The sequence below is a fragment of the Myripristis murdjan genome, chromosome 3 (genome assembly GCF_902150065.1).
Source record: "Myripristis murdjan chromosome 3, fMyrMur1.1, whole genome shotgun sequence".
Taxonomy (NCBI): Eukaryota; Metazoa; Chordata; class Actinopteri; order Holocentriformes; family Holocentridae; genus Myripristis; species Myripristis murdjan.
Window position 1 is genome coordinate 19,996,110 of NC_043982.1, and position 25,504 is coordinate 20,021,613.

Consider the following 25,504-nt stretch of genomic DNA (forward strand, 5'->3'; position numbering starts at 1 on the left):
GCTGAAACCAGCCCTCTGCAAATCAAAATATGGGCAACGAGGTGGAGCTCAGGCTAACCAGCACTGTGAACTTGACAGGCTCGGAAGAAGAGTGACTCTGCCACGGCAGCTCACATCATTGTTCCCCGAAGCACAGCGGCGGTTCTGCCCATGTTGCCGCCAGGGGCGAAATTACTGCCTTGCGCCCTTCCCTGTTACTACTCCTAACCCCCCTCCCCAACAGATGTTACCGGCCTCTACCGGAGCCCCTCTAGCTGCTAGAGGCGCCCCTCCCAGAGCCGGCCATGCTGTGCACGGCAGGGGTGCTGGCACCTGTACGGCGCCCCTGTCGGCATCAGGCGGGCCAGCCGCGGCACTGGCCTGATGCCGACCGGTGCCGCGCCCACCCGGTCAGTTCAGCCAGATCTGACAGGTGAGCAGCGCACACAGACTGCCATATATACCTTTCATTATAAATCAACTTTTGTTCATATGCGGCTGCAGCAGCACAACGGACAATGACACAGAGGACATGGTTGATTATTGACTGTGCAATGCGGCCATTCGCCGGTAATCACGGCATCAGGCGAGCCTACCTACTGGTTTACATATGCAAATACAATACATGCATATTTGCTTAGACCCCCAATATTAGACGAGGGCGTTTTTTCAGGGCATTTTCAATGGAGAAAATATCGTCTTATATTTGAATGAATACGTTTTTTTTTTTGCACTCGTGCCGCCCCCCACGTGACATGAAAAAATGTCGCCCCGGGCGGCTGCCCGCTTCGCCTGTGCCTAAAACCGCTACTGCCGAAGCACAACGGCTACTCGGGGTAAGTAAATGTGAAACACCGAGGCAAAACTTGACCTGCTATTCAGTTATCTGTTGCTGAGATTACACCACCAGGGGCTTAGCAAAAAATATGTTTTATCAATTATGAACATTTGTGAGATTCTCTCAAAACTTTTCAAAATGTAGCTTACCAGCCTATAATGTTAGTTGACATTAGATATCAAAATAAATTTACTTTTATGCTTACCACTACCTAATGCTACAGACAGAAATGCATACTTTCAAAGGCTTAGTTTGGCTGTCACTTCCTTGTACTAAGAAATATTAACTAAAGTTTGTGATACTGTTTATGCCGTCTTGCTGTGTTTAATCACATTTAACCTAATGACACTAGTGTTGCATGTAACCTATGATAATGAGGAAATTGATCTTAATATTTCTATAAAATGTCTTTCAGTAACATGCCTTTAATAAAGGCTACTTGCAAAGCTGGTGAACCTGCAACTGAGCACCAAGAGAGTGCTGGTCTTTACAAATGATATTACAGTGCTTGTGCTGAGAAGAATTCATGAAACTATATGTCAGGATTGTCATCCAAATGCTCAAGTGCTGTCCCCCTCTTATTACCTTGTTTTATCATATCTTTAACATGAGAATATTGTAATTGTAAAGCAATGCCCCACTCTGAATTATTGATTTTACATTTTCCATAACCTCTGTCATGTAACACTTGTGACGTCTCTCCCTCCCATAGCCATGGTGTGGTGCCCAAAGAGCAGCAGAGACCCCGTGGACCTGCTTTGGTGTGCTCGACTTGATCTGTTGATTTAGGCCTTCTCTCCCTCTTCTCGTTGCAAGAGCAGCTCTTGATGTCTTCCTCATTCACTGCAGCAGATCATCACAGTGATGAAGGACCTGTAACACCTTCACTTGCAGTATCCGGGCATTAAGATCGTGTTCCTTGTCCTGACCCAGGGATACAGATGGAAGGCTTGTCCCACTCCAGCAATGACTGATTGATGTTGCACATTTAAATAAATCTGTATAATATGTCTTAACTACTGACAGATGCCTGTATTACATATGAAATCCTGAATGTTAGTGGACAGATAAAATAATTTCAATGATACAGCTATGAACTATTCAGCATCAGTGTTCACCTCTTCTGCCACGGGATAGAAAGTCAGTATCTAATTGAAGGTACTGCATTTTCCCTAAAAATTGTCCAGACAAACCAGTGCATAGATAGCATTTACATTTCCCTTTAGATCTGTGTCATATTGGTCACCCTCTAGTTTTTTTTTTTAAATCAAGAATCAAAAAACTGCATGCTCAGAATGAGAATTTTTTCTTTCCTTTCTTTTTTCTTTTCATTCTGTTTGAGAAATTGAGCATATAGCATATACATATTAAATATAAAATTATTTTTGCCACAATAATTTTTTATAATATATACTAAATATTCATTTTTTCATCCTTCATAACTGTTGCAAGTTGCAGAAAGTATTATTTCAGAACTGAGCATTGAATTTGATGTATCTAAACCACTACTAGTATTAAATGACTGCCAAACTTACCCAGCTTTAATTATAACTAAGCTGCAGCTTTGCTGGGCTGAATATCACTTGAGTTGACACATGCGTCCTCCCCAGGCGCTATTTTCTGTGGTCATGTCCTGTGCCTTGGCCATGCTCTCTGGCTCTGCCTGAATGGTGTGGTGTGAGTATTTGTGAGGATGTGTGAGAACGGGTGTGTTTGAGAACACTCATTGGTCTTCAGTAGTTGGGCCATTGTCCAGGCAGCTGCTGGCCTCTGCGGACAGACAGACCCTCCCTGTTATACACACCCATGTTACTTAGTCCAACAACATATGTAAAGCTTCTTCTGTTCAATCCTACAATGTATCCTGAAGCCAGTTTAGTCCACTATGTCCATATTTTTGCAGCTGTTTTACTGTAGCGTGTTCTTGGTGTTGAAACATTGGCAGATTAATGTGCATGCCCCAAACACCAACAATAAGAAATAATGTATTAATATAAGAATCATTTCTGAAGTCAGTTGACTTGGTCTAAGATATCAGCATGGCAGTGAATTATGCACAGATGCCAAATTTTCAACATAACATTTTGAGACAGTAAAATGTAAAACCCCACATAGAATTGAATTTATATGGTATAGTAAAATTTTAGAAATCACAGTTTAATTCAATACTTCACCAATTTGTCTTTCACTAGTGTTGCATTGTTGTGTATTGGGTTTGGCCAGTATTGCAGAATTTACCACTTGGTTTCAACATTTGCACATGTAGTGGCTGCTGCTTACATTACTCTTGCATTCTCATATGCTCCAGTAAATCTTGGATGTAGTTTTTTTTCTGGCTGTCTATGCCAAAGTGTGACAACAGTCACACATTAAAAGGTTCACATACAGACTCACATACACACACACACCTCACACATACATATGTCTCCCAAATAATCTGGCTTCAAACCACTGAAGGAATTTTCAGCACACTGTACACTGTAAACACCCACTGTAAGAGGAGACTGCAAGGCACTATTAAGATCCACAACATTTGGCCAAAGTGGTTTCTCAGTTAGAGCAGTCAATTAATGGAATAACATACCCAATTAATTAAACAATATACAACTTTCATGAGCTTCAAAGCATAGGCTAGATGATGACCTGGCTAAAAGCACGCTTCTTGTGTATTTCTATTCTTGTACATTCTGTGCTGTGTTGTATTTTGTATTTATATTGATGTTTAAAATGTACTTTATTATATTCTATTTCCTGTATCAGGCACTGATGGCCATTTTATTGTGCACTTCCTACTCTTGGACCACAGAAGTAAAATAGCTCTTTGTCTAAATCTGGCATGAGTGTATTTTCCATGGTCCCATACAAATAAACAAGCAAACACATGTCCTTAGGTAGTATGACCTCTTGGTCATTTGACATCAGTATGTCCTCCACTGCCACTCATTTAAGAATTATATAACCCAAGTGGCCGTTACAAAGGATTTTTTGTTTGTTTGTTTGTTTTTTTCATCTGAGAAATTGCTGTCTAACGTCTTGGTTGTCTCTACTTACTGTCATTACAGGGCTAAACTGTGAAACTTCAGTTAACTAAGTGCCACCACACTGATGATTCACAGTTCAGGGCAGGCTGTTTTGTAACAAGAACATCCCACAACCAGAAGGTCACACGTCAAATCTTTGCAACAGCCAGTGAGTCCATCTCTGAATGCTACATACATGATGTAAAAAGGTATGTCCTGCATCTCTGACGTATTAAAATCAATAGGACAGAATCACTCTTGACGCGTCCAGGGGACACATTCTGTTTTTTCCCTAATAATGTTTCATTGTGAACACCAAATCCATGTTGAAATCATAGAAAATGTGAGAGAGAGGTGGTCACTCTAGGGTGGTCCCTTCCTGCAGTTCACTGTCTACCTTGTGCTTTCTTGCTATCTGTCTCTGCTCATACTACTGGATAGCTAGCTGGCTAAAAATCTAGGATGTACATTGTGGTTTTTGGGTGAGTTTACCAGTGGATGACAAGCAAGCTGAACACAAGAAACACAACATTGTAAAAAATGTCCAACCAGGAATTCAAATTGGTTACATAGCCTGAACAATTCAGCACTATAAACAGATTAGTAAAACAGCAGAGTGAGAGAAGTTTGATAGAGAACTAGAACTAGAACTTCTAGTTTGATAATTGATTTTTGTGGTATAATGTTGCTACAGGCATGATTTTATTCATTTTTTTTAGTAATGTCATGAACATGTTTTGTAAAAAACTATGAATGAACACGTGGAGTTATGTACTTAACAAAAAAAGGTGAAATAACTGAAAACATGTTTTATATTCTAGTTTCTTCAAAATAGCCACCCTTTGCTCTGATTACTGCTTTGCACACTCTTGGCATTCTCTCGATGAGCTTCAAGAGGTAGTCACCTGAAATGGTTTTCACTTCACAGGTGTGCCTTATCAGGGTTAATTAGTGGAATTTCTTGCTTTATCAATGGGGTTGGGACCATCAGTTGTGTTGTGCAGACGTCAGGTTACTACACAGCCGACAGCCCTATTGGACAACTGTTAAAATTCATATTATGGCAAGAACCAATCAGCTAACTAAAGAAAAACGAGTGGCCATCATTACTTTAAGAAATGAAGGTCAGTCAGTCCGGAAAATTGCAAAAACTTTAAATGTGTCCCCAAGTGGAGTCGCAAAAACCATCAAGCGCTACAACGAAACTGGCACACATGAGGACCGACCCAGGAAAGGAAGACCAAGAGTCACCTCTGCTTCTGAGGACAAGTTCATCCGAGTCACCAGCCTCAGAAATCGCAAGTTAACAGCAGCTCAGATCATAGACCAGATAAATGCCACACAGAGTTCTAGCAGCAGACCCATCTCTAGAACAACTGTTAAGAGGAGACTGCGCCAATCAGGCCTTCATGGTCAAATAGCTGCTAGGAAACCACTGCTAAGGAGAGGCAACAAGAAGAAGAGATTTGTTTGGGCCAAGAAACACAAGAATGGACATTAGACCAGTGGAAATCTGTGCTTTGGTCTGATGAGTCCAAATTTGAGATCTTTGGTTCCAACCGCCGTATCTTTGTGAGACGCAGAAAAGGTGAACGGATGGATTCCACATGCCTGGTTCCCACTGTGAAGCATGGAGGAGGAGGCGTGATGGTGTGGGGGTGTTTTGCTGGTTACACTGTTGGGGATTTATTCAAAATTGAAGGCACACTGAACCAGCATGGCTACCACAGCATCCTCCAGCGACATGCCATCCCATCCGGTTTGTGTTTAGTTGGACGATCATTTATTTTTCAACAGGACAATGACCCCAAACACACCTCCAGGCTGTGTAAGGGCTATTTGACCAAGAAGGAGAGTGATGGAGTGCTGCGGCAGATGACCTGGCCTCCATAGTCACCGGACCTGAACCCAATCGAGATGGTTTGGGGTGAGCTGGACCGCAGAGTGAAGGCAAAGGGGCCAACAAGTGCTAAACACCTCTGGGAACTCCTTCAAGACTGTTGGAAAACCATTTCAGGTGACTAGCTCTTGAAGCTCATCGAGAGAATGCCAAGAGTGTGCAAAGCAGTAATCAGAGCAAAGGGTGGCTATTTTGAAGAAACTAGAATATAAAACATGTTTTCAGTTATTTCACCTTTTTTTGTTAAGTACATAACTCCACGTGTTCATTCATAGTTTTGATTCCTTCAGTTAGAATCTACAATGTAAATAGTCATGAAAATAAAGAAAACGCATTGAATGAGAAGGTGTGTCCAAACTTTTGGCTTCAGAAGTTTGGACATGCTTCAGATACATTTTCAACGCATACATGAATATAACAATTAACTATATACAGTATAACATCAAACACACGTTTAATACTACAATTTGTTGGGTGAAAAAATAGTGGGGACTGGGGACTGACTTGATTTCCCTGGAACTCACCCAATTGACCACCTGTTACGTCCCAGGAACTCACTACACTGAAAACGTATTTACATCATTGACCATAGCTAAATCACATGATGTATGCTAACTGAAGAATTAAACACTACAGTGGTAGAAGTCAGTCTGCGCATGGACTCACTCAGGGAATGTTAATCCTGACAATCTAAATTCTTTAATTTATACTAATGCACGACTGCACTTGAACTTTAGATTGGTTAGTGTGAAAATTGCTGTTTCTTGCCCAAGTGGAAGCTTTCTGGGAATCAGTGTGCAATGCCATGTACTGTACCATAGAGGCCTAGAGCACAGATTTGTTGGATAGCTCTGGACCCATTTGGCCAAATACCTTCACACCCATCACAATTTGAATAATTTTATTTTCTAAGTAGGGTTAATGCACATGAATTTGTCTTGGTGGCATTGGTGCAGATAATTCACATAGTAAAACAATGCAAGAAAACACACTGTATAAAGACAGCATAATAGTACAAAGGAGCAGCGGCAGGCAGTAGCTATTGTCTATGCTACATGCCTTGTCAATGGAGACTTAAATTGTCTAGCTGAGGTTCTTTCCAATCAGTCATATTTTTACTCTATATCAGTGGATACTTCTCATTTATCTTGTGATATTGTGTCAAAGGTCTTATGTAATCCCATTGTCTGCATGATGCATAAATCACAGCTGTCAAGGCTCCATTAACCTTAATTTGTTTTTGATTTGGAACAAGACCTCACCCTGTTCTACAAACACAATCTAATATGGAGGATCTATAAGGAAGGCCCTTTCTTGTTGTGGTTGTAGATAAGTGTATCACTCTATCAGGTAAAAATCATGCATCAATAAAAAAGAAAACTTTAAAGAAATAAAAATAATGTGTGTTGTTGGAATGATACAGTAGTTTGTTTTTTTTGTTTTTTTTTATGGTCAGTCAGCAGTTACAGAGGGGCATATCTCCAAATCTCTTTGATGGATCACCATGAAATTTGGTGATAACATTCATGTTGTCTATTTTTGGTGACCTTGTGGCTTTTCATCTAGCACCAATTTGTCAGTATTGCAGTAGAATATCTCAAAATATATGAGGTGGATTGCCATGAAATTGGGTGACAACATTCATGATGGATTGAGGATGAATCCTTGCCATTTGGCTGACTTATGACCTTCCCTCCAGTGTCACCAGCAGACCCAGTATGTCATCTATGTTAGAAATAATGTGCTTGTGACTTGATAGAAATGCTGAAAAGCATGCATGCTCAGTCAGCACTCACCATGTAAAATTTACATTGCAACATTTTGCTATTTTACGCTGATGTTCTGCATACAGATATTATAGATATTGCTAGTTTTCAATTCCTGTCCCACGCTGGGCTTTTAAGAAAGAGCATTTAAATGAGTGTAGTGGTGGAGTACCATGTTAGGTCTGTAGTTGTGTCCAAACGGCACACTACATACTGATCCTAAGCAGTACCTCATTTTCACAGTATACTATTTTGGCAGTTAACATGATAGATATTCAATTGCAATACTGTTTTTACAAACTAGAAATGATGCAACACATCATCTGAGTTTGGCATCATGTGATCTATCATCCTCTGCTGTCTTCCAACTTCAAATTTCAAAAACATCTAATGCACAAATCCCCAAATCATGCATCTCAACTGATATTTCAGTTTGTTTTTTAGTTTTTGTGAACTTCTCTTTTACTATTGCCCCTTGAGTAGCTCCTCCCTTTCCACAAAGCACTCCACTGTGGGGAAAAAAGTGTGCTGTAACTGCACTCAAAATACTCAGCCAGTTGAATATGTATGTTGACCTTCTTTAGTGTACTGCATTTGCCTACTTTACACTGTGTGAACACACTACATACGCTAATCTTGGTTAGGGTGAGTATGTTGTATGCTCTAGGGACACAATCACTGGCTTTGGAGATTTCTGTGTTATATTGGTAATAGCTCATGAGCAAACTTTTGGTATCCCTCATCCAGTGCTGTTAAGCCATAGAGATTGTTCCTAAACATTCTATAGAAAAAGGCTGCTCAGTCCTTCATTGACTTGGTCTAATATTCACAGGATTCATATTGGCTATCACAGATGACAAATGAGAGTGTAATGGAGCTCAACACTTTAACACACGCACTCACACGGAGGGGGAGTAGAGTAATAGTATTTGCAGGTCACACTATCACAGTGCTGCGGGGATTCCCCTCCTCTTACAGCCCTTGCAGTTCCTGCCCATTCCTGTCGTGGCCTCTATTGTCTGTTCTTCCCAAAGATAACACACTGTTTTTAATGAGGACAGCCATCATGGAAATTAGCTTTACTCCAGTGCTTGACAGTAATGTCTGGAGAATACTTAAATAGTTTTTCTGTACCATCAAAAGTCCTTTCTTTTGTGGAAAGTCCCTGGTTGGCTTGTAAATATGATGAGCCTATGTTATACATTACAATGTAAACCCTGTTGATGTTGCACATATTAGTCTCATGGCCTTCACATAAATTTCCTCCTCTCTTACAAATTCGCTGTGTTAAAATGAAAGTCAAGCAGTGCAGTTATATGGGTGCATGTACAGTGTGAGTCATGAGTACAGTTAAAAAAAACAACAGTGCTTATGAGTCTTCAGCCTAGAAAACATGCACCAGATGGCCCTGTTAACAGCCGGAGCTTTATGGCAGCCTGGAAAATTACCATCACTTGGCTGATCTGAAGCTGTCACCCTTTTCTGCTGCACCAGCTCCACATGTACATCCATGTTAGATTCTGTTCAGTTCTGTCCTCCACTAGATACAGATGTTGATGTTTCTCTTTGAGGGGCAGTGCCAGTAGTAGGCTGGCTGGCATACCAAGGGATCATTATGGTTTTCTGATGGTAAGTGGTGGCGGGGCTGGTGCCGGGTATATAGAGAGGCTCCAAAGCTCCACAGTCAGGCCCAGCAGTGACTAGCTAACTACGGGGTTATGAAACCTGAAATGGGGATGTGGTTGGCTGCACTAACTGGAAACATCTCTCTCTCTCTCTCTCTCTGTCTCTCTCTCACACACACACATTCTCTCCACCCTATTTTTTTTTCTTTTTGTGAGTTCATTTCCAGACTGCTATATGTCTGTTAAAGGAAAAGAAACCTAAACAAACAAAACAAAACAGTACATGAAGATCACCTTTCAGTATGTGAAAGACTTCTGTAAAAGTGTTATCATCTTGTCAGCAAAGGGCATCAGTTGTTTACTATCCTTTAGAAAAAAGGACTATAACTTGCTTTGCTCACACAGTCGAAGTATGTATGTCTAATTTTTGAATGCAAATTTTCAATAACTTTTCTTTATGGGCAACTGATAGATTGCAGTTTTTCTTTGGTGAGGTGTCTTCTGTCCAAACTGCATATAAAGGGACATGGCTCAGCCTGATTCAGCCAGTATTATTTCAGTATTGGATTTACTTTGTTGCTGATATATTTAGATCCAAATTATATGTGTCTTTAAATCAATAAGACCCCTCTTTGAGCAGCTCTTGGTGTCAAGCAGCTGAATGAATGGCTGCACGACTTGTGTTAGTGGAAGTAAACGGGAAACACTTTAGCAGCAAGGGCCAGCTTCCGAGCACGTGGCAATCTTGATCGCACTTCCTGTCTTTATTATAAACAATAGCAGTTGAATCTGAAATCGGCGTCCAGATAGCATCCTGTTAACGTTGTTATCTTTCAGCAGCTCCCTCTGGTGAATGCAGCTAATTTAATACCAGTAGACAGTACTGGGAGGAGAGGAGGGAAGATGTGGAAGCATGGAAGACCTAATCCAATCTGGCTAGTGCATTGCTGTACATACATCAGTCATCTGATTATGGAAAACAGTGTGTGTATAGGCAAGCCTCTGGAGGCTAACATAGATAACTTTAAAACAAAGAGCTTTAAATTTATTTTCTTCCCCATTGCTTTATTGCTTTGTCAACTCTACAAAAAGTGCTTGGATTTAACAAAAAAAAAAAAAAAAAACTCAAGTTTTACCACATTGCTGGCTCACTTTAGGAAACAACATGTTAGGTTGAACCCACCATGTTGTTCTGACCCCATCTGTTTCAACCCAGCAGTTGTCCTTCAAATCACTGGAATTAGTTTGCAGGGATCATTTAATTCAGTGTGCAGCTATTCTTCTGTTTTGCTGTGAGTTTTTTTGCAAGATCTCCACCTTCAGCTCTCCTGGTGGTAAATCCGGGTAAAGCATCAGGAATAGTGTTGCCGGTTATACGGACACAGTAAACTGCAGTATGTTAGGTTCTCTGATTTAGTACCAGAGCCGCTTGCTTTTCAGTCTCACTGGCTAGCGAGTTCACATTCCCCATCCCACCAAGAGAATACCTGGCTTGTATCACTTGCATTTCTCCATTAGCCAAGGCTTTAGCTTAGTGCCAGTGTCTGACTCTATCCCTGTACCCTACAATTTGCTTTCTGTTAACACCAGTGTTAGCATGCCCAGTGTACCTGAATGTTCATGGGATAAGTGCTTTTGGCGTGTTACTATGGATGGAAATTATTTCTTGATACGGTGCCTAAATGCTTGTGTGGACACAGATCATTTGAGATTTAAAATGCCATTTTACAACCAAGATGTATCAGTGTGGATGAAACAAAAATTATGGGCCCTATCTTGCGCCAGACTCCCTAAACCCGCTATTTGCGGATTTAGGATTTAGGAAGATGCGTTCCCCCGTAAAAGTTGCTATCTTGTGCACCTCCTGCTATCCGCAAAACACCTGCGCTACCCGCTATATTATGCATAGGCGTGTTTTGGGCGTTACGCCAGTTAAACCAATCAGTGTGCCAGGTGCCATTGCCTTTAAGGGCAGGATGCGCTATCCTAATGCCTAAATCCTAAACCCACGATGGAGAGAGGGAGGTAGAGGGCTTCTACTGAGGCTAAAGCAAGTTGGCTTTATATATATATACATATTATATATTATATTATAGGCGAGTTAATTCGGGAGGTGGAGCCACATGTGTTCAAGTGGACTTGTCACAAGGTTGCACTGATTGAGTAAAATCCCCGGGTCACACCACACACACACAAGAGGCAGAGGTGGAACTATGTGTAAACTAATTTATTGACAAGGTACATTGGGCAAATAAAATATTAAAAATAAAAATAGGCTATAGCACAGCTGCTGGCTTATGATAAAACAATAAAACGTGCTGGCGTAAGTGTCCAATTAAAACAGTCCTCTAAGCCTCTAAGCAGTCTATATGAGTAATATAGCCTACTCAGTCCATTCCGGCGGCGTCCTGGTATCAGTCCGACCGTGTGCATGGCGAGGCTCCGTCGGGGTGTGCATTGAAGCCGCCTGGGCTCGCTCTCCAAACAGCCCAAACTATCCCTAAAGTGTGTGCGCAAGATAGCAATTTTAGGGATAGCGCATGAAACACGCCCACGGACACACCTCCAGGCGCAAATGACGGAGTCGGCATAAGGGATAGCGAGTAGCAGGTGGCACAAGATACCGTTTAGGGATAGCGGAAGTTCCTAAATCCGCAATTTGCGGGTAGCGGGTAGTGGCAGCGGATAGCGGGTGGCACAAGATAGGGCCCTATTTCTCTCTACAGTCTCCAGCCTTGGGACTTTGGAGACAATGGTATTATATGAGGGGGTAAGGAGGGGGGTTTAATTAGTGATGAAAGCTGCCACGATATACATCTCTTGGCTCCAGATCAGCCAGTAGTGAAATTCAATTGCAATAGCCGGGCTTCAACCAGTACAGGGCAGTAGCTATGCATATTTATCACACAATATACAGTTGTGTTCAAAATAATAGCAGTTCAACATCACTAACCACATCAATCACTGTTTTTGGTAGAAATTATATTCCTACATGGCAAATAATTTACTAGTAGGTGCAGTAGAGTAATAGAAAACCAACAGATCCAACAGTCATGACTTGCATGCTGCTGATTCTGTGTAATTGAATCATTAACTGAAAGGGGCGTGTTCAAAATAATAGCAGTGTGGCGTTCAATTAGTGAGGTCATTCATTCTCTGAAAAAACAGGTGTCAAACAGGTGGCCCTTATTCAAGGACGAAGGCAGCAAATGTTGTACATGCTGGTTATAGTGCATTTCTCTCTGAAAATCTGAGTAGAATGGGTCATTCCAGATATTGTTCAGAAGAACAGCTTACTTTGATTAAAAAGTTGATTGGAGAGGGTAAAACATATAGAGAAGTGCAGAAAATGATAGGCTGCTCAGCTAAAATGATCTCAGATGCTTTAAAATGGCAACCAAAACCAGAAAGACGTGGAAGAAAACGGAAAACTACCATTCAAATAGATCGAAGAATAGCCCAAATGGCAAAGACTCAGCCAATGATCAGCTCCAGGGAGAACAAAGAAGGTCTAAAGTTACCTGTGAGTACTCTAACAATTAGAAGAGGCCTATGTGAAGCCAAGCTATGGGCAAGAAGCCCCTGCAAAGTCCCATTGTTGCAAAAACGACATGCTGAAGAGGTTACAATTTGCCAAAGAACACATTGACTGGCCTCAAGGGAAATGGCGCAACATTTTGGGGACTGATGAAAGCAAGATTGTTCTTTTTGGGGCTAGGGGCCGCAGACAGTTTGTCAGACGACCCCCAGACACTGAATTCAAGCCACAGTACACAGTGAAGCATGGTGGCACCAGCATCATGATATGGGGATGTTTCTCATACTATGGTGTCGGGCCTATTTATTGCATACCAGGGATCATGGATCAGTTTGAATACATCAAAATACTTGAAGAGGTCATGTTGCCTTAAGCTGAAGAGGAAATGCCCTTGAAATAGGTGTTTCAACAAGACAACGACCCCAAACACACCAATAAGCAAGCAGGATCTTGGTTCCAGACCAACAAGATTAACGTTATGGAGTGACCAGCCCAATCCCTGGACCTTAATCCAATAGAAAACTTGTGCGGTGACATCAAAAATGCTGTTTCTGAGGCAAAACCAAGAAATGCAGAGGAATTGTGGAATGTAGTGCAATCGTCCTGGGCTGGAATAGCTGTTCACAGGTGCCAGAAGCTGGTCGACTCCATGCAACACAGATGTGAAGAAACCATGGTTATACGACTAAATATTACTTCAGTGATTCACAGGAAAGCTAAATCTTCAAGCATTTTTCAGTTTATACAGTAAATGTTTGAGTTTGTAAAGAAAAATGCAGACACTGCTATTTTTTTGAACAGCCTAATATTCCTTTTTCTTCACTTTCTGTAGAGTAATAACATATTTGATAATTTTTCTTCATGTTTTGATTTGGAATAGAATGTGCAGTGTTCCCAATGCATTTGTGTGTATGGAAATAAAAGCTATTATAAGGATTATGGACTTTACTTACTTTTTTAAACACACTGCTATTATTTTGAACACAACTGTATATAATTGAAATATTTTGCACTACAGTGTAAATCCATCATCTACACTTCTTAATTCCCATTTAGTTACTTTTTAAGATGTTTTTTTTGCTCATTGAATTTGGGAGCTACCCTAATCTTTTTATTGTATGTTTTTCTAAGAAATTGGACCTAATTACAGGGATGCAAACAGCGTGCCGAAAAGCGCAACTGGCTTTTTTGTGGCCATTTGGGTGTCTTGTGTGAATCGTGCAGATCCGATGAGGTTTTTTTTTTTGTTTGTTTGTTTTTTTTTTGGGGGGGGGGGGGGGGGGGGGGGGGGGGGGGGGGGGGGGGGGGGGGGGGGGGGTGGGGGGTGGGGGTGTTTGAACTGCGCTGAACAAAACAAATCTGCAATCTTCACACGCTCGCACGCCACACCTTGTATTTCCCACGCAGAGAAATTACCAGGATAATTCCCACCAACAAACATAAATAAATAAATAAATACATAAATGGCCAGAGGTTGTTTTGGAGAATGTAACGGTAGTTTGCACTTTATTGAGTTAATACTAATTTTGCTTGCTCAATCTTATAATTTTTCTAGCTTGTGACTTGCACCACCAGGGAAGCGTATGCCTGACACACACACACAGCCCACACAGCCCACACACCCCACCCCCAAACCAATTTGCATGCCTGAATTGAAACATTACAGGTTTGATCCCTATGGCAACCACCTGACATTTCAGATGACTTGGGTATTGATGTCTCAATGGGATTCCTAATTACACTCTGTGTTGCATCAAGGAGATCCTATTGAGTTCAGGGGCCACATAAAAGTTTTTCCTGGCACAAAATGAGGCAAAGGCGGCAGAGTAGCAGGGAGGTGTTACTGACCAGGAATTTTGTTCTCTATGGAGAAAACCTCTACATGACCCTGAGTTACTAATCTATATTAGTGTACATTTAATGAAATTTTAGATTGATGCCAGGTACTTCTACAGCTCATGCCTCGGAGCCTGGATGCCAAGTGGGGTACAGCTGACCTTTCACCTGTTTACCTCTAACCCTGGACAATGTGCCACATGGGATGAGAAATGTGAGTGTTCTTTTCTATAGAGGTCGCTCATTGTGTGCTTGCTGACCAGACTTAATGAATGCTGACACAAAGATGGCCATAAAAGCAGGGTGATTTGCTCAGGAGAGAGGCATGCCTATTTGCTCTCATGAAAAGGCTCCGGATGGGGCGCTGGTGTGGTAAAGATCAGGCCAGATTGACGTTGTGTAGGCCCATTTCAATGGTTTGAATAGCTTTCTGCAAAAGATAATTGCAGAGCACTGGTTTATTACAAGGGAAGGTGATTGCTTAACTGAGAGGAAATGGTTTGACCATGATAGTTCCAACACAGCATTCAACCAGAAAGTTTCTGCAGTGAATCATACTGTCTTAGTTCAGGGACTTTCCTTGTTTTCTTGAAATTAAAATCTCCTAATAAGCATGGTTTAAGCTTGGCCTTCATTCAAACCCACAAAAACCTGGCATTGTTGTACTGTAGGTGGGAGGAGAGCTGCTGTTTACTGTTTTTTTTATGTTGCCATTGTAGAAGTCTTACTTTTTACTTTTTCTTTTACTTCTATTACTTCGCAACTCCTGCTGAAATTGTGTCCCATTCTCAAGAGGACTTGCGGATGCTCTTTCGGTTATCTAAAAAAACCTGCACTATGCAATTTTATAAGCTATTCACAAACTTTAAACTAATCTGTGTTTTGAGGAGACTTTTAGACATTATGATTTAAACCAGTGCCAAGTAGCGTGGACCAGCAGTGTTGGTTCAGCCCCCTTCTTCTCCACGATGTGTTCCTGCTCCAATCCTGAAAATTCACAATAACAGAATCCATGAAGCGAGTGAGCAAAATGACTAAGGAAAATGGTGGCTATAAACTGTCAAGCACTAGAATTCTGTCATGTTTTCTGTTTAAATGTATAGCATTAAAGAAAGAAATTTCTGCATCACTAACAAAATGAAACACTTGGCTGCTTTTGAATGAAAATTATAAAGATTTGAAAATGTTATCTCAAGGAAAAATTTAACTGTGATACAGTGAGTTCAGAACTGGTGGTGGACCTTTGTCATCTGTTGCTTAAAAATATAAACAAAAACAATCAAATAAATCTGAAACAAAAACAAACAAACTAAAATATAGAAAGTACAGTACAGTAGTTGTAACTCATTGCTCTCCTCCATGGCATTATCCCAACAGGTTTCATTGGGACCCGCACAATATAATTTACTCTCTCATCATGACCTCAAGTTCTCGTTTTTCAAACCTGTTCTCAAAATGCAACTTCCAGTCCCTTTCACTTCACCTGTTCATTGCTCTGATGCGGAGCTTTGAGCTGCCAGTTTGTGAGTGCCTGTACGTTCATGTGTCTCAGCTGCATGTAGCCAATGACGTCAGTGGGTTTTGTATAGTTGCTGTTCCAGGAGTCAATGACGCCAGTTTGCAAGGCCGCTATGTGATTCCCTCAATTGCCAGGCTTTTAGAGAGAAAGACCTGGCAGACAATGTGGCACAGTTAGAGCTATTCATCCCAGCTTGCTGAAAGACTCGGCTCTATTGAAGTGTGCATCCCTGTCTGCTCCCCCAGCTCAGTGCGCGGCAGAGCTGCCGGCGTGCTCTTTTGCCATGGCAACTTCAGAGTTGGAGCATAGAAAGTGCTATCAGGGCCAAGAGCATTAATATCAGCCCACCATCTCACTCACAAGAGTTCTTGCAGTGTCAAAATGCTGCCTAGCCCCTGGGTTGCCTGACCTCCTCACTGATACTCAGTCAAATGGGATAAAATCAACAGCAAAGCTTAGAAAAAAATAGTGTTGACTTTTCACTTGTTTCCTTGCTTTGTACCCTGTTGGCACTTGAGGGCTTGATAGATTCCTCAATACAGATGTATTGTAAGGACGAATAATTCACAAACCATTTGTTCACTAAGTTGTAGGGAAGACCAGAGGCTACACATGTATGAGAGACTTTGAATAGAATGAGTAAAAGAAAATAGCTCCTTTTTGCTCTATTTGCAAAGCCTCCACGGAGTGAACAGGAAGATGAGTAGCTAGAAAGGAGAAGCACCATCCTGTGGTCCAGTGATAAAAGGTAGTTCCCCTGAGGTGCTCTCACAGAGAGAAATTGTTTGTCTCACAGATACTGTCTAGACTGTCTCTGTTTGGTTGTAACTGGTTCATGTAAGCAAGCTAATCTGTCCCTTAATGCACCAAATTGGATCCATGCTGCAGTTACCCTGCTTCTCATACTGTACTAAACAACTGTTTTGCTTGTGTTTTGTTTTCAGTTATTGGCCAATGTATTCTTTGAATATCTTGTGCTAATAAACTAATGTTTTATTTATATGTATAACCTGAAATGAACATTCCCATATTTTTGTGATTTAAAAAAATGTATTATTCACATATTGTCTATCAATATATGATGGCATTTGCTGTAACACCAGTCCAAGGATGCATATGCTTTACTAATGCACAGTTTCTGGGTCTGAGATCTGAGACATATAACCATGGCATTTTGTCTGTATGGGCTTGTGGAGTAAATCATTCCCCCAGTGTAAACACTGTGTATAAATTTACCCAGGGTCCTGTTCTCACAAGCCAGTTGGTTCTAATTAATATGAGGCCAAGACAAGATAGCCCATGACCATTATGTGCTTCACTATTCCTCCCTGCTTCCTCTGCTACCCTTAAGCTGTTGTTACAGCCTTACATTGGTGTATTGGTAGGGGCCAGGAGGGCTGGCTGAGTGCTGTTCTGTCTGTTAGCAGCAGTGGATAGGAGAGCTAAAAGAGGCTGTAAACTGATGGCAGGCCAGTCGTTACACCTCCCTGCTGTGGTAAGGCATTTTATCAGTAGAGAAGAGGAGCACTCCAGCCAGACCTGTATTCACACAAAATGCAACAGGTGTGCGTGATCATGACCCGTCCTTTCTCGCTCTGTCTTTGTCGGTTGTGCACTCTTTTTATGGCACATAGCATCTGTTGCAGTTGCTATGCAGGGGACAAACACAGAGCAGCCTTACATGCATTTCAGACTGGGACAACAGTATTAGAAAGAGTAGGAAATGAGTTTTTTTCTTTTGTCAACAGTGTGAAGTTCATATTGTTTTTATTGAGGTCTGTGCCAGGATTTCCTCCTTTGTAACAACAATAATAATAAATTAGACACAATTGAATACATTTGAGCTGCCATTATCTACATCTGTACAGTTAACTGCAAAAACACCAGAATCATCATTTTGACTACTTGATGCTGAATTTCAATAAGATTTAAAAAATGTTATTATTGATGATACTACTACTACTACTACTACTACTAACAATAATAATATGCTTCTCTGTCTCCCTCTTTCTTAGACCATATAACTAGCTTTGGGTTATATAGTGTGACAGTGATTATCAGGTCTAAATGCAGCCTGGCCACTGGCCCTCACTGTTTGAAAAGATAAGGGCAGTCTACTCATAGTGTGTGCTTTGAAAGAGCCTTCCTGGCATCTCAGAGTCTGATGTGTAAATACTGTGGCCTCTGATTCTGTGAGCAAACCTCCTGCCTTTACACAGAGAGGAGGTAAATGGCTTGTACTGCAGTGCTGATTATAGGATTACGGTTCTGTATTCTTAGGGTAGAAAAACACACTCCACTCCTCAGTGGGAACTTTTAATGAACTGAAAGTGGATTGTTGTCTCTCTGTCATTTGTTTGATAGGTTAATATTTGATAGATAGGACTAATGCGCTTTCATGCTTACAGTCACTTCAGATATTCAGATTGATCATCTTTCAGTTTATGAAGATAGTAATTAATGTGTTTTCTCAGCAATCTGTAAATCACAAGCTTGCTTCTTCTTGTTTTGGCTTTCTACTTTTCTTTCCATAGAAAAGCAGATTTGAAACTAATTGTTGAAGTTCATTTGAAAACAGAGATAGCCATATTGTTTGTCAGCTCTGTTATGGCAAATGAAGCCGAGTGTGTGGTTTGTGGCTGGACAAGAGTTCATCCCTCGATGGCAGATTCTTCACTAAATGGCTCCACAGAGAATGTTTTCATGAACAGGGCTGATCATCGTGGCTGCTTTCCGTGAAGGTCCTGGTGGGAAATGAGCCAGGGCCTGGGGTAAACATAGTCCAGGCTTTGTAGATTGTGGGAACAAGTGCAGATATGAATAAGCATTCACTCGTTTGTGCTGTAATATATTGATGTCTCAGATGCATAGTATCACAAAAGGTCACTGACAAACTAGACATTAGACAAACTAGCCCTTTTTTTCTAAACTCAGATCCAGTTTTAGGCAAGTTAAGCCATGTTTATTTTAGTGTGATTCCATTTAATTGTAATATTTTCTATTGATTTCAAAGGAAATCCCACACTTTGCATTTGGTCTATCCCTCAGCGTTTCCACTAAATACAGTCCTCTTTATAGATTTAGTTATTCATCTCTCTCTGTCTCTCTCTGGTCCATAGTGAGTGGAGCTGCTTGCCTCTGTTACATCCTGAATCCTGGAGGGAACCCTGATGACCTTTTTGGCTGCCCTCCCCAGCTCCCATCCTCCGCCTCCTCCTCCTCCCCCTCCTCTTTCTTAAACTCTCTTCCCCACCTCCTCTGTGTCTCCCAGCCTGAGGCTTATTACTCAAACAGGCTGAAGAGAGCAGCACAGTAGCTGGCAAAGGATGAAGCAGGTCTGCCTGCCAACGCCAAACAGGAGATAGAGAGAAGACACAAAGAAACAAGAGAAGGGGAGAGAGAAAGAAAAAGGGAGAAAAGAGTGGAGAGACAGAGAGAGAGTGGGAGCACTACAACAAAGCTGTGAGAGAAGCAGTAACAACATTGAAGATGCCCCGCAGAGAGAAAAACACAAGCTTCACTTGAGTGCCATGAGCTAGCAAGGGGCACCAAACAAATCTAGAACTGTCTACTCAGCGGACTTGTGGCCCACACAAACACACACAAAGTATCGGAGATATCCAACCTCACAAACACCACTGCTTTCTGGGGCTCGTATTTCCCACCTGTTATGACTCTGTGAGAAGCATTGGCCATGCCAGCCAAGGGGAAGTATCTATTGAACGACCAGGAGCTAAAACATGAGGCGCTGTACCGCAAATTCTCCTGCATCAGCCAGTATCAGCCACTGGTGCTGCTACTTGGCCTCTCCATGCTCTCCTGTGGAATCCTCCTCATTCTCTTCTTCGCCCTTGGGCTGGTGAGTCTCCACATACACACGTTAAATTGTTCTGCAGATTTCCCATTGGTTATGGATTTTTTGAAATATTGTGGATTTTTGAGAGGTGTATTCCAGACAGACAATTTGGTGGCATGCCTGCAGCCTGTCTGTAGTAGAAACCAGACTGTCTTACCTTTTTAAAACTTTATTGAGCTAAGAAACAGCATTAACAAATCAGGAAGGAGTATCATTTTTGAATCATCATCCAAACTAGTTCTGGAAAGTTTTGGAGGCATCTAGTTCTGGAAGGTTTTGGAGGTATTTAACATCACGACCAGATACCCTTTAAAAGGCCTGCATGATAAAGTGAAAGAAATCATTTTGCAATTATTTTGACAGAGATCTACTGATACATTTTGGGTCATGATTCATTAATTTTCACTGAAATAACTATTAAAATTATGATTTTACTGTAATTTAGCTGGAGTCTGTGCCAAAGAAGCATGTTTTGTTATGTCTGAAAAATGTGATTTGTTGGCATCACACCTCTGTAGTGTTAAAATACTCCATTTATAAAGTTTTTTTCTTACACATTTTACCTTGTCTTAAAAATTGCATCTCCTGCAATGTGGATATCACACTTGGCCATATTGTGATTTGGATAATATTTTTATTCATTGTTCAGCTCTAGCATAAAGTAGAAAAAATGAGGCTCAGAGACTTAGGACACTGTGCCATTGTGCACACCTGAACCACAACACATTTAGAAAATCTTTCAGGCATTGTTGTTTCTCTTGAGGATATATTAACATTACAATGAAAATGAATGAAACAGTTTGCCAACTCAATAAACACACAAATTATTTTTTAGTTAAGTACCTTATTTGTTATTTGTCTCAATTCAATAATCATGCGACTCAAAAATGAATCAGTAACTGTATGCTGCTGCCTTGGACCAAGACAAATGAGCCAGGCTCGACTCTGATTGCTGGAGCTGAATGCAGGTTTTCTTCCCTAGCCTAAATGATGCTGAATTCACAAGAACAAATGTCAGGGACTGGAAGATCATGGTAGCAACAAATATTAGTAGTGATGTATAGTAGGAGCAGAGGCTGCATCAGTTTCTTGAAGTTTCTGCTGAGTTTGTGCAGGCTGAGGTCATCTTTATTTGAAATAGAGATCTATTTCAATCAAATATGTAGCCAGTGCAGCCAATGGGATGTATCAGTTTACTTGTATCAGGTGAGACTTAAGCACTGAATTTGGACATCAGTCAAGATTTGACACACACACACACACACACACACACAAAATGAATGAACATTTTTCCTTTGGAGCGTTTAATATTGAATGTTGGTGTGTCACATGTACATGAGTGCACTTTTATAATTATAGCCCAGACCATAATTAGATAAAGCAGTTAATCTCCATTCCACACCCAGAGGGTATGTTGTTGTCCATTAACTGCTAATTGATGGAAATACGGAAGATTAGCACATTCAAGACACCATTGTTGTCAGATCCTACACTATAGCTAGGAAAACATTTAAGAGGAGGATTGGGTCAAGTGTTATTTTCAGGGTACAGGAAATGATCTGCTAGGATTTCTTCATCTCAATTAATAACACCCTCATGCAGTTAACTAGCACTTCTTAATGTTACCAAGGTCCTTCTTAAATCAAAAATTTTGCCACAAGTCAAGTCTGCTCATATTAAGCTGATTTAATGTTAGTCATTCGCACTCAACACAACAGCTAGAAGTATGTGCATGTGTGTATGTTGTCATCTTTAAAACCATTATCCAACCATGCATGTCAGTTTAGAAAAATAAAAAAATGGAAAATGTGAATGAAAAGTGTAGGGGAAGAAAATTACCTTTTGCTTTGTTTTAAGTCATCATATCTTCCAAGGATTTTCACTGGTAAATACCGTATTTCCCCAGTTAATAGCCTGGGCGTTTAATATGCAAAATCACCTTGGACCCCAGGCGTTTAAAAGAACCAGGCGGCTATTCGCTGCAGGCATTTATTTATTTTTACACAGACCTGCACCAGGCCATTATTGTGATGACAGTTACTGTTCAACATATTTTTTAGTTCAAAAGTAGGCTACTGTAAGGCATAAGGTAAACATATCTGTACATACAAACATAGTGCAAACCGTCAAATTGGCGCGCTGCGAGTTATTCCCTCTAACACTTCCGTTTTCTGTCAAAATAAGAACTAGTCGGTTGATGTAAGATTATGGTACACGCTTTTTTCTAACATTAGCTAGCTCTCTTATTTTGACAGAAAATGGAAGTGCCGCACAGTTATTGTGGGGCTAACTGTTTACTACTGCAAAAATGAGGCGAATAGCCTTATTTTGGGTTTACCTCAATATAATGCAAATAATCGCCCCGGTGGTTATTCGGGTTGGCGTTTAATACGCAAAATGGGTGCAGACCCCAGGTGATTAAAGAATCAGGCGGCTATTTGCAGCCTGGCGATTAATTGGTGAAATACGGTACCTTCACACATCAAAAAAATTATTTGCAGTGTTTAATAGACATTCCCGTGGTGAATTTCTGTTTACATTCCAGCAAGTCAATGCCATTGCTAGCATGAGGTTATGACTCAGAAGTAAACATAATTATGCAGTTGTATTTGGTGTCATTTAATTTAGTACATTCAGTGCATTGTAGCTGTATCCAATCCGATATTGTATATTGAATTGTTCTTAAGTATATTTTCCTGTTCCTAATGGTGAGTAGTGATGATAATACATCAGGTTGGCAAATTTTCCTTTTCTGCTCCTGGCACAGGTCAGGCACAGCTACACAGAAGCTGGTAGCAATTCAGTGTACCACTCAAGGAAATTTCAGTGAAGAAGACACTAACTGACTTGTACATCAAGTACATCAGATGAGGGCCAGTCTCCCTATTCACTACCCACCTGGTTTCACTAACACAACTTCATTGTTAAACTTCAAAAACTGAATCAAGAAAGGCCTGTAAAGTAAATGAATAAAGAGGTGGTTATGCAGCATTTAAAGGTTGTTAAAACAGCGTAGCTATGAGGGTTTAGAGTGTTATTGTGGCTCAGACAGGAAGAGGTGGGGATTCATTGACCTCCTTACTGTTGACATTGGCATTGTGGTGGGTAGCAGAGCGGTGGTTGGACAGCGAGAGTGGACAGCATGTTGACTTGCGCTCTCTCTCTCTCTCTCTCCCTCTCTCTCTTTCTCTGTCATTGACTTGCTCTCTCTCTCCCTCTCCCTCTTTGTCTCACACTATTATACATACACACGGAGCTAGACAGGAACGCCCACAAACGTCACATCCGGTTTTAGCCTGGGTGGAAAACAAAGCCTTAGCGACCATTGATAACAACGAGCGGACAATGGCTAAGAGCTGCTGTGTTACGTTTTGCACATCGAATTTTGCTAAAAATCCAGAATTAAAGTGAATACGTTTGCCAAATATAAACACAAAGCCCATTAAAAGGACAAAGTGGTTGCAAGCCATCCACCGAGAGGATAAATCTGGCCGTCTGGCCTGCATGATAACAAATAGCTCACATTTATATATTCATTATTAGAACCTTTATTTAACGAGTAAAACTAATTGAGACATGAGTCTTAGAAGTAAAACCTGACTAAGAGGTGGTCATTGGAAAACATCTGTATTGGTCCGCTCATGTGTCACAACTACCTGTAATTCACTCAAATGAGCTCCATAAACATGATTAATTCATTACTGGCTCTTGCTGTTTGATATTAAGGTAAGTTTAATTGAACATAGCTGTAGAAAATGTAATAGTGTCTTACTAGGCGACTCAATCAGATAGTTGTAGATATCTCCGTACGCGACTGGAGGCCTTTGCGTTGGATCATCTGTCCAGTCCTTCATAAGATACGGACAACAATCGATTCCGATTTTGGTCAACTTTGACAGGTAGCGTTCTTTGTCGGCTGGCAATAACGAATCAATGTAAGCCATTGATATTAATTTGAAAATCTCTGTTTTATTAGAAAATTGGATTCAAAAATCGCGCTGAATGCATGGGAATCAATGAGAGCAAACCAATGTTTTCCACCCAGGTGACTCCGCCCCCCAGCTATGACGCGCTGATGACACTATGCCGTGTGTATGTATGTCTTTTTTACAGTCATGAAGCATCAGGCTATGCCACCTACTGCTCTGACACTTTGTACAGTATTTTTTCCTGTGTGTCTTGCTTTGTGTTCCGTTGACTTCCTTGTCACCATTATGTAAACTCACCCAAAAAATGCAATGCAAGTCCTGGAGTTTTTCGTCCTTAATCAGAGTGAACCCAGCCACAATAGGATTTAAAACAAAACAAAACAAAACAAAACAAAACATAACAAAACAAAAAGAGCAAGCTAGACAGTGATTGAGGTAACAAAGCAAGCCAGCAGTATTAGAAGACAGAGAGGAAGACAGCTGCGAGCTAGACCAATGAGAGAGAGAGACAGAGGGAAAGATAGAAGAAAAAGACAGACACACTGGACTGTATACATGATCCACCTTGCTCTGCCTGTCCCCTGCTCCCCTGCTAAAACTTTGAATATTTGCCTTTGATCACTACCAAAGCTCCAGAGCCGAAAAATGGTACTTGGGCAGCCCTAAAAACATGTACCTATGTACCGACAGACAATTAAAAGCGAAAGAGCTGTTTAGGACTATATAGGGCTGATAGTGCAAATGCATTTAAATGAATAAATAAATAAATAAAATAAATAAAGGTCATAATAAAATGAAAGCACAAATAAATAGGGAAGGAAATAGTCCATATTTTGGATAAGTATTTCATGTGCTGAGCTTGAGATAGACCACAGAATTCACCATTCCGACGCTGGCAGCTCGCATAGTTACTGTTGCTATGTCTCACAAGCCATTGCCCTACCTCAGTGCAATCACCTGGTCTCACTCCGGCAGTTGCAACTTCAAGATGTCAGATGATTTAGCTTTAATCCCCGATAAAATAGGACTACATTATCTAACGACTGACATAACAATGTTCTCCAAGAAGGTTGTAACTAAAGGGCTAAATTATTTTACCTAGCTAACTTAGGCTAGCGACAACAAACAGCTAACGTTATAACGTTATAGCCAGGGGTTAAAGTGGGCCGGAGCCCTCCGGAGCTGAGCTCCTCCACCTTAGTCAAATAAATAAATTATTCAATTCAAACTGGCAGTAGCGCTGCGGACTACAGATCATTTGTTTGTCGTGACCTGCTGCTCATAGAATGAGGGTAGACTTTGGAGGGGCACTCCAGACCAGTTTTCTATGTTCTATGTTTTCTACTATGTTTTGGAGACGGTTTCTGTTTTGGCACTGAGGAATGGGATCCAGCAAATGAAGGAGAGACATATGGCGCTTTTCCACTAGCACCTACTCGACTCACCTCGATTACGGTTATTTTCTATTACAATTGAGTACCACCTCATTGTCAGTGGAGTTGTCATAGCAAGGTGGCTCTGCCACCAAGCACAGAAAAGTCTCCACCTCTTCATTTAACCAAGGTACCGGTTTGCTTGCCATTTTCCAACTTTGCCAACTTCAGTGATTATCAATGTGAATGAATTCACTTTCCTGAGGAAGTATTCATGTTGTGCTTCATGGCTTCTGTTAGGGCTGGATACATGGCTTAAAAATAA

General features: G+C 41.0%; 1 protein-coding gene across 3 annotated transcripts in view; it reads left to right on the top strand.

Moving 5' to 3' along the window:
* The window catches only part of adcy7 (adenylate cyclase 7), a 124,028-nt gene that overhangs the window by 33,804 nt on the left and 64,720 nt on the right, over window positions 1-25,504 (top strand). For 2 of the 3 annotated variants that reach the window (XM_030078620.1, XM_030078626.1), the window contains exons 2-3: window positions 3,880-4,046; window positions 19,141-19,880. In XM_030078620.1, coding sequence (XP_029934480.1) covers window positions 19,716-19,880 — 165 coding nt within the window. In that variant the 5' untranslated portion in view covers window positions 3,880-4,046; window positions 19,141-19,715. The remainder of the gene's footprint in view (window positions 1-3,879; window positions 4,047-19,140; window positions 19,881-25,504) is intronic. The other variant, XM_030078613.1, reaches the window with a different exon arrangement.